Below are 10,592 nucleotides of genomic sequence, written 5' to 3' on the forward strand. Positions count from 1 at the left end.
AATTATATCAAGTCAAAGGTTCATTCTTCTAGCCTACAAGTGACTTGCATTTTTTGTACAACTCTTTATAAGAGACCTTTGAAGAGACCTGGCTATAAAAGAATTTCCCATAAGCATACTGCTAGCTTGAATGGTGCACATGTGTCTTGTGAAGGCTAGCCCAAAGTCTCCATTGTAAAGAGTGCCGAGGTGATGTCTATTAGGGCAAGGATTCTAGAGGCATTGATAGGTATAATGTTGAGGATAAATTTTTGCACTTTTGATGTAGTGAGAGCCCTTTTGTTGAACTTCTATTGCTAGCATATAGAGCCTTCAAGAAAGCTGACGTACAGGAGGTTGAGAGGGAGGAGCACTTCATCTTCAGACATCCTGTTTACTATGAGATCTGAGGGCGTTTCTACTGCCTCTTTAGAGATAGCACTGGGGTTTTGTCACGATTCCTCTCCTATCTGGGGCAAAGATGCTTGGCAGCTTTCATTCATGAGGCAGTCAGGCACCATGAGAGGCTACTTCGATCACAGAGACAAGAGCAGACTTCTCCCTGGTAGATCCCTCTCAGAGCTCTATCACGGATGTGCATGCATCCGTCCATGTTCTTTTTATGTATTCGATGGCAACTTTTGTTAACAAAGTGGGATCATGCTAAGCCTAGTGTACATAAGATCAATGTAAGAACTACGGAGGCTCAAAGCATATAGTGAAATCCATGAGGAGAGAGACACCAAATAGGAAACACTCAATCTATTGCAATGTGTGCATAATCAACAATACATGACATGCTTCTTATATATAGAGAGCCCTTTGAATAGTCAACACTTGTGGGATCCTCTAATCCACATCTCTCCTTGTGGATATCCTTGATCCACATCTCCACATCCTACGATGGCTACTTTAATTCTTTCCTATACCATATCTTAGCCTTTAATCTATGTGCTCATGGCACCATATCTGAACACGTCCCCTTGGTGTCATGATCCTTGGGCTACCGTAAGGTGGTCAGATGTGAACTTACATTCCATCACACACGGACCCCCACGATACGAGGCCTCGACATGATCGTGACCCAGAGCCAGTGACTCGACAGCCCAGAAGGAGGGTTGACGTGCAGATTACACTTTGGGATATCCCCTCTCTGTTCAGATTTGGAGCCCGATTGACAGGGTTTACTGTAGCCCTTGTTAGGCATAGAGCTATGACCACGAGACGTTACATGGTCACACCCGTGAGCAATCGACAACACTATGTCGTCGATTTCATGCCTTCATCTCATCCACCTTGATGTCTTGATGGTGATAATGAGATTGATATGTAGTCGACCACTGCTTGTACTTAGTACTATCATTTTGCATTTTTTGCATTCTGCATCAGTGTTGATGCTCGTTTAGTAGCTCCACCCTCATAGCTCATTGTACTAGGATTTTCATAGTCTCATAGACCCATCGGTCTTCCAAAGACTATAATAAACTTTCTTTCTTTCTTTCTCTTTCTGCATTTTCTTTTTATAATGAAGAGAAATTTTTATTGCCTTTATTATAGTGACTTGGAGTCTTACTTGTTGTTCGGGTAGCTTTTTGAGTAACTTGTTTGAGGCATAGAGCCTTCGTTTTAATCTTTTCTTAGTGTAAGAAGTACTTTCTTTTAAATTGCAGTCCTATATAAGGGGCTTGAAAGAGTCCGTGAGGGAATTAGCCCCCCCATCTTGCCGCCGCGCGAGATGGAGTTTGGAGGGCCCCTCTTGCCAAATGGTGGGAAAAGTTGCATGAGCCTCCAAAATCAAATTGCCAAAGAAGAGAATCCCTCTCAATGTCCTCTTTGCAATATGGGGAAAGCTTGGGAGAGGCAGGATGAAGATGTCGCCATATTTGCATCAACCTCTTATCAAAGGCAAAAAATCCATTTGAACAAAGGCTATGATCCCCCTTCCACCTCAGATTAATCTGGAGAAGGCGACGTTGTAGAAGTTGTATGAGGGGTGATGCATCCCTAGGGATGTTATCTAGATCCCCTCTGCTTAGGGTATCAATGTTTGCCATACCACTCTAGCTTTAAGTGTCTCGGGTCCCATCCTAGAGGAAGTCAAGACAAGTCACCTCTATGGGCCGATACATCCCTTGTGGAGACACTAGCAAGATCCACATATCGGACTGTGTTGCCACTAGGAGCACCCCTTTCAATACCAAAGCTTGAGCTGCTAGGAGCTTTGTGGAGCTCCAATACAAGAGATTTGTGGAGCTGCCTGATGTTTTGCTCAAACGTCAATCCTTGCCTAGCAACCAAGGTTTATCACGTTGGCTCACCTCTCTTTCAGGAGGGATGAGGGTTCAGGCCACTCTCCTAGCTTGAGCTTCTAGTGAGAGCTTTGCGGAGCTCGAATACAAGAGATTTATGGAGCTGTATGATGTTGTGCTTAATACTAGGAACACGTCTTTCAATACCAAAGATTGAGCTAATAGTGAGAGCTTTGTGGAGCTCCAATACAAGAGATTTGTGGAGTTGCTTGATGTTTTTCTCAAACGTCAATCCTTGCCTACTAGCAACCAAGGTATATCAAGTTGCCTCACCTCTCTTTTAGGAGGGATGCGGGTGTAGGCCACTCTCCCCTCCCAATTGATACAATTCCATGACTAGGTCTATGTTGGGCTCTTTTTGATGGAGATGCAGTGACATAGAGAGACCCTACTACAACAGATCAGACAACAGGAGGTGACAGCAGCATAGGAGACATATTGAGCACAGAGACACATCACCAATTTCTAATCCTTCGAGTCAGCCCCAACAGTTGCATCTTTGTATAAGGTTTTGCTGCCTCCTCCTTGGGTTTCCCTTCATGTCAATCGCATCGGTTCTATGACACACTCCTCTAGGTGGTGGAGGAAAAGATTGCAGCACATTTGGGCCTCAACACTTCATCTTCGGCAAAAGTTTTCCTTCTGGCGAGTTTGGCTTGGGGTTCTTCCTTTCTAACAGATTTTGGGTTATCGTCATAAGGGCGAACTTCGGGCTGGAAGGAATTAACGAAATATGCGCGCTGCTCGTCGCCATTGCACGAAAATCGTCGATCCTTCTTCCTGCAAGTTCTCTGCACCTGCTCTGTCTTTGTCTAATTCCTTTCAGGGCAAGCTTCTCCATACCTAGAGCTACCTTGTGCTGAAATCTGAGCAGCAATGGCTGCATATTGAAGGAGAAAACAGAGAAAAACCAGTCGACTTTGTTCAAGAAGGTGAAGGCGACCTGACGCATATTTTCGCCTCTTCTTCCCAGAGGATCTACTGTGGTATACCAGCTTTCTTTTGCCTCAGAAAGCCCCCTTTCTTTTGCTTTGAAGAGTGTGATATGAGCCCTCCAAGTTCAGCTCTCTAGTTTTGACAGTTTTGACATACTTTTGAAAATGATGCTACATAAAATGCTACTCTAGCATTTCTGGTCTTTTGAAGTTTTCAATAACTTCACTACAAGTGTTGCTTCAGTTTTGTTTTGACTTGCTAGACTTGGTTGTGATTGGAAAGTGTTTATTTCATTCACTTCTATGAAGCATACAAAAAGTAGCATCATTGTTTGAAAACTAGTCACTACTATTTGCTACAACAAGTGCCTATACTTTGGAAGTATTTCAGTTCTTTTTGCCTTGTAAGAGAGATAGACACTGCCCAATATCTGGGTTAGACCCTCTCATGGTTACTTTATATAATCTTGAGAAGTTCAATGGAAAGGGCTTCCATACATGGCAAATGAAGGTAAAATTTGCATTGATGCGGGAGAACTTATGGGGACTTGTCAAACCTACTCCTACCGCTTCTTCTACGGCCTCAAATGCTGGAGAATCTTCAGCTCCGACACGACCGGCAAGGGATCCAGCAAGAGAAGAAAAAGCATATGGTATAATTGCTTTAGCTTTGGGTGATGATTACATACATCATATATCTGACTTGGAGTCTCCATCGGAAGCATGGCAGAAGCTAGATTTGATTTTTGGTGCAAGCTCTCACATATCTAAACTATCACTTAAAATCTCTTTCTTTGAATTAAAGATGGCAAGTGATACTACTTTAGCTGCTCATGTCAACTATAGGCGGAGTCTTATGACTCAGTTAGCTTCTATCAACTCTCCTATCACCCCTGATGATGCTATGGCAGTACTACTTAAGAGTATGCCTGAAAGTTTTGATCACATTGTAAGCACTTTGAAGAATCTTCCCAATCCAAACCTTGAAGGCATTATCTCAGCACTCCAAGAAGAAGAAAGACATATGGAGTTAAGGAAAGGCAATGACACTGCTTATGTTATGAAATTCCAGAAGGGCAAGTATTCTCCTTGCAATCAGTGTGGAAAGACAAATCACCTTTCAAAGGACTGCTTCAAAGTTAATCCATGCAAGCACTGTGGCAAAAACAACCATAGTGAGAAGTTTTGCAGAGCCAAAGCAAAGACAGAAAATGCAAATCTACTGACAGTGAATTTGCCTCCACAAGATGAGGCATCCCATGAAGATTATGCATTTTAAATCATCTCTATGTATGCTCCAGATCTCTCTTTTTATGTCAAGGTACTCAGCCTGGATAGTCCTCCAAAAATGAATGAAAATAAACTATTGTGTGTTGTGTGTTTTGTAAACACCTCTGGTCACCTTATGATGTAGGCCATGTGTATGTTTTTGTTCCATGGTACCTCCTACAGACATTGTGTGCATGTACATGTAGGGGAGATAACCATTGGAAGGTCTGTTTGTATCCCTTTCTGTTTACCTTACACCCAAGGGAACCCTTGCTAGCATGAGAACCTAGCCATAGATTTATCCTTGACCACCATGAGATGGCATGAGAAACTATGAGACTAGATGTATCCTTGACATAGCCTGAGGCATTTCCTTGAGGGGGGGTTTGTTGGGATATCTCAAGGTGTATGCCTCAGGCACACCTTATGTTTCTATGTGTGAGTGCTAGAGGCACAGTTAGGTGCCCACAAGCACAGTTAGGTGGTGGAAAAGCCACATAGGATGATTGAGTGAATCTAGGAGCAGATTGAGGAGATGATTGTGGAGCTTTGAGGTCATCAGTGATGTCAGTGACCTTGTATGAGGTGCCTACTTAAGGACCTCTTTCTTCTTCATTCTATAAGCAAGTACTCTGATTTTGTGTCAACTCTACTCTTTCCTTTCAGTGTTCCAACACTCATAACACTCATAGCTGAGCCACAGAGCAAGTGAGGGGGTGATAGATGAAGGCACCAGGGAGCAATCATATGATGGAAACAGATATGGGGCACATTTATTGACCAACACACACTACAATTTATTTCATTATTTTTATGCATAATGCAAGGGTAGAGCACCCACATACCCAAAGAAGGAAAAAGATCTCTTGAAATGAGAGATGTCCTCCGCACAACTGCTGCATACAGGTGTATGCACATCCAGAATCAGAGTGTCAATGAAGATCCCGGCATGAATGCCCTCGAAGAACATGTCGATGAAGCCCATAGGAGCAGCTGCGCAGAGAAATCACAGCATGACTCTCAAAATGCTAAATTGAGAGTTACCAATGTCAAATTGTGGGGAATTAGAATTGAGCAATTCTGCCTTTTCAATTTTGATAAAAAAGGAGAAAACAAGAAAAGCCCCAATTTATTTTCAAAAGCTGGAGGTCGATAGTCTTCAGTAAGCAATAAGAGGCTGCTTGTAGATTGATGTGGGAGGCGAAATAGCTACATCAATGATCGTATCAACCAAGTAGATAGCACCAGCTAACTCATTGTGCAGCATCGTTGCTCAGTAGAAGTCTGAACTGTTCATCATCATCTTCACGAAGTACGCTACCTGTGAGGAGAGCTAAGCTGGTGAAAGCAGGGATGACCGTTCAGAAGCGACATAGTTTGTTGTCGGGGATTTTGAGCGCTGTAGATTTGTGAACAATTCTGATCAGCAGAACTCTTTGAAGAAGAAGAAGAAATGCACGTCCCATCCCTAATGTCACAGATATGTTGTGCGACTGGATTTCTGAATGGGCCGCGTCACAGCTAGTGTATCAGAACTATGACAATATCAATAAGCATGAGCGCTGTAGATTTGTGAACAATTCTGATCAGCAGAACTCTTTGAAGAAGAAGAAGAAATGCACGTCCCATCCCTAATGTCACAGATATGTTGTGCGACTGGATTTCTGAATGGGCCGCGTCACAGCTAGTGTATCAGAACTATGACAATATCAATAAGCATGTCGAACAAATCTGAACACGGTGCAAATGTAGCAACAATTGACTGCTACTGGAGTCCGCACGAATAGAAAAGCTTGATGGAAAATCAGCCAAGGCGAAATGTGACGATGCCTTTTCAGCTTAGCATTTTGGGATAACCACACGATCACGTAGAGCCACCTCGCTAGATGAAAAGAGATTAGAAATAACAACCCCGTGTTGCAGAGGCAAGGCACCTTAATAGAAAGAGTCCCCTGCTCCAACCCGTAGTGAGAAATTCTACGTAGGTTTTAGAAACAACGCCGTTTCTTGTAGCATGAATAGGAAGTCATAGGTGCTTCTGGTCGTCCTTTCCAGCATAGAAACAATATCAAGCTTTAGGCAAGAGACAGTTGAACAAAATCGGGCAGATTCAGGAGGTACAGGTAGAGATTCTTGCTCATGGAGACCAAGTAGAGAGAAGCTATCTCCATGCTAGGTCTGATACCATTTGAAGGCACTAGGGAGCAATCACATGATGGAAACAGATATGGGGCACATAACAACTTGATGTGATTGATAGATAACATGAAGTACAATGCCCATTTTATAGGCTGGGAAGCCTCATCTTCTGACATCACAGGTGAGATCACTAGCCTCCACCTCACATACCTAACTCACCTAACTCTAGGAGGTGGTACTAATTGCTCACCTATTAGACACATTCACACCCACACAACTATAGGACACCCTCACACTTGACTTCATGTTCTAACAATAGAGACAAATCGTGAACATAGTTAAAGAGATCAAGAGTCCAATTGGGACCCTAGTGAGGTCCATAGTCACTCATATCAGATCTTGAGTCGTGCCTACTTGCTTCATGACTTTAGACTACTCATAGCACACTATAGTATAGAGTCCAAAGCAAGACCCACAACCAAACTAGTGGACGTCAGATGGAAATGTGAAAGATGTTTTAGAGACATCAAAGGTCCCAGCCATTGCTTATTGGCATGTATACATATGCATTTTCAGTATTGTGTTCCAATCGTTTTATTTATAATATGTAAGGCAGAGGTATATGGACACCTTCAATGCCCTAAGTGGGGTTTATGGCATGATGTATTTCAGATTTTGGTCTCATAGGCCTTTTGGGTCTTTGTGAGGCCTCTAGCTCATTACACTCAATAGACCCATAAACCCTCCCCCCCCCAACCTATGGGATCTGTCAGCCCCCTCCCCTCCCGTGAGGATTTCCCCTTCTTCGTTCCGTTTCTACAAACGACAGCCGGTTTTGAGCCATTTTTTGGGTGACAACGTTGTTTGGGTGCCGTTTGAATGCCCACGGGGCACCTTTGCTTGCCCACTGTGCACAAAGGCTACGCCTAGTAGTCTTGTAGGCTGTCTACATCAGCTAGGTACCCAGTCCCCAAATACACAAGCTCAAAGCAATGTTAGATATTGCCTATGTTCCATGTTCTCCTCATAAAGATCGACTTTGTTAACCTTGTTGTCCACTTCTACTATCATCTCTTCTTTTATCAACTTTGTAACAAGATGAAGCATGTCCTGTTGTAGCTGAAAGATCTGCTTCTATGATCCTGAGATGCTTGTAGGCTTGTTGTGATGTCTTTGGTATGCCTTGACAATGGCAGAATATGAAATTTTGCCTATTGGGGTCGAAGCAGCAAAGACCTTCGTTTCGGGAAATTCTATTTGCTCCATGTTTTCCCTTCTAAGGTACCCCTTGGCTGGAACTAACCTTTAAGCCAGGGGTTCAGCCCAACTCAGGGTGAATGACGAAAAAAGGGTTTGTCACCCCTTGTGCCTTTTTCAAGGATGGAGCGGAGGGGTGTACAGCTGGAACATAGGGGTGCATGGGCTGTACGGAAGGTTTAAAGTGGCTATGTGGGCTTGAGCAGAGGTGTACGGCAGTGGTTGGACGGGCTAGAGAGAGAGAGAGAGAGAGAGAGAGAGAGAGAGAGAGAGAGAGAGAGAGAGAGAGAGTCTATTAACGTCAACTGGAGACCAAAAGGTCTATGGGACAGCAAGAAACCCTCTAGTACATCTGCTTTAGGGAGGGCTCATGGCAGCTCCCAAGGAAGGAGAGAGAGAGAGAGAGTTAAGTATTTGGAAGACAGATCTATGAGACTATGAGAAACCTGATACAATAAGCTAAAAGAAGTGGAGCTACTAAACGAGCATTATCACCCATGCTAATAGCTAAGTACTACACAGTGGGTAGAATCATCATCATCATCATATCAAGTCAGATCCAATGTCAATTGTGGTCCGATACATCCCCAAAAAGGGAGTGGAAAAGATCACGATGAGCCCAGTGGTGGCCAGGGCTCTGCTGGCATGAGGTCGGAGATAGAACGTTGGCAGCTAACTATGGATGTGGTCTGTTGTGGCGATGGATCTGCGTTGGACAAGGGCCACTGTAACCCCTATGGGTGGTGCTCAGGTCTTGAGCATGGATGGTATGTCCTCTATTGAGTGTGTCGTGTCGCTGGCTGTGGATCTCTATCTCGCCGACCTCCTGTGATCAGGTGGCCTGTGTGATCTTTTGGATTTTAGAAGGGCTCACTCCGAATCATATTAAACAAAGAGCCTCCTGAATCCTCCAAAGTATAGGGATCCAGGAAAGAGGGCAATGCGCTGTATACAGAGAAGGGAAAGAACTTCTTAGGGAATTCGAATCTAAGCAGACTAGGCTCATATGACAATTCTCATGAGTCAATATAAAGTGTTAAGACTCTAGTAAAAATTAATTTTAGAGAGATGAAAATGCATATGCGCCACGGTCGGTGTAGCACTAATATCTGCATGATATATCATAAATGCCACAGTTATATAGCTTTATTCTACATGCATTATCCAAAACTGCATTCGTTTGTCCCTATTGTGAGGAGCAATCATCCTAGTTTTGGCAACTGGAGCCCCTCTCTGTAATGGGGTTGGGCTTCCCCAACCTTAGTTGGAGCCTTCTGACTTGCCTAGAAAGTCTCTTCATTGAAGCATCAATCGCTTTCAAGAAGTGGTTGCAAACCAAGAAGTAACCACAAATCTTTATGGGTCATCTGAGTTATGTTGTTATCTTCTGGATTTGTCTACTCATCCTTTGGATGCTCAAGGCGTAATGATGAGTGGAGGTCATGCACTATATCGTTGGCTAATTTGGGGCAAGTCGTGCAATAATAAAGTTCATAAAGAGTGTGCTATGTGATTGGCTAGCTTGCAGCCAGCACCAAACTAAAATAAATCAATAAATTGTATCCTAATACTATTGATTTTATATTTGTTTGCATTCTGAGCAAGGCTACAGAAGGTGCAATTGTTTCATGTTGTAACACGTTCAATATAGATGGGTATTTCTACTTGAATTAATTTTCCTTTCTATTGCAGAGTCTGTCTATGCTGGACAATGTGCCACACACACTAGCAAAGCTAAATGGACAAACTGCACTCCTCATGCTTGATACTGGCGCAGGTGGAATTGATATTATCTTCCACAAGCGTGCAATTGAAGAGTTTAATCTGCTGGGTAGCTTAGAATGGAAGGGTTCAGCTGAAGTCAGTGGGCTGGGTACTGGCAGTGGTGGAATTAAGGTATGTATGTCTGGTTTATGAATATAAGGTTTGTGTGTTATTGCCTGCTGCTGATGTTAAAACCCTGGAGTAGTTTGTTTCAAGATTTCTTTACACGCATGCTGATTAAAATACATAGAATACATGTAATTTGAGAGAACAGATAAATTCTCACTTTGTGTAGGACCTCATTTCATGGTTTGAGTTTGACTTTGATTGATTGGATTCTCTGTACAATTCATGTTGTATACAGGTGGAATATGGTATTCTGGATGGCCTGGAAGTGGCTGGTCACTTCTTTTCCCAAGTTAAAACGCTACATTTTACTAATGACGAACAAGCATTGGATATCTCAATATACACTTCAGGGGTTCTATGTGGAGAGCTGATTGTTAGTCATCTTGTTATTTTTGACTACACAAATCATCGATATGCACTTGTGAGGGCTTAGTCATATGCTCAGAATCCGATTCTTTAATTTTTATGCTTTCTCCTTGGTGGACTTTCCAAAAAGGCTTGGAAAAGTTTGAGAAGCAGCTATGCAGCAGCATTGTGTTGCATTTGTAAAGTAACATTAGATCAACTACAGTGAAATAGATGTATTTTTTGCACAGCCCATTTGCTATGTGAATTATTATTATTTGCTTTTGCATGGATCTGTGTTTGTATGTGTGTGCGTGCGCGCACACGCTATGCATGTGCTTGTGTATTGCTTGAATAGATCAGGTCGAAAATTCTGGAGATTTATTTGAAACCCCAGGAGAGAAATATGGAGTGCTAATGTTTGGGGACAGGATGTATGAGATTAGAATTCATCACTAAGAGGCAC

General features: G+C 42.9%; 1 protein-coding gene across 3 annotated transcripts in view; it reads left to right on the forward strand.

The window, feature by feature from the left end:
- The window catches only part of LOC147900070 (uncharacterized), a 124,726-nt gene extending 114,352 nt beyond the window's left edge, over window positions 1-10,374 (forward strand). For 2 of the 3 annotated variants that reach the window (XM_087377194.1, XM_087377195.1), the window contains 2 exons: window positions 9,581-9,784; window positions 10,017-10,374. In XM_087377194.1, the coding sequence (XP_087233320.1) occupies window positions 9,581-9,784; window positions 10,017-10,214 (402 nt within the window). In that variant the 3' untranslated portion in view covers window positions 10,215-10,374. The remainder of the gene's footprint in view (window positions 1-9,580; window positions 9,785-10,016) is intronic. The other variant, XR_015541324.1, reaches the window with a different exon arrangement.
- The last annotated feature ends 218 nt before the right edge of the window (window positions 10,375-10,592 follow it).

This window comes from Dipteris shenzhenensis, chromosome 7, assembly GCF_047967505.1.
Source record: "Dipteris shenzhenensis isolate YYH24624 ecotype China chromosome 7, Dip_SZ_1.0, whole genome shotgun sequence".
Classification (NCBI taxonomy): domain Eukaryota; kingdom Viridiplantae; phylum Streptophyta; class Polypodiopsida; order Gleicheniales; family Dipteridaceae; genus Dipteris; species Dipteris shenzhenensis.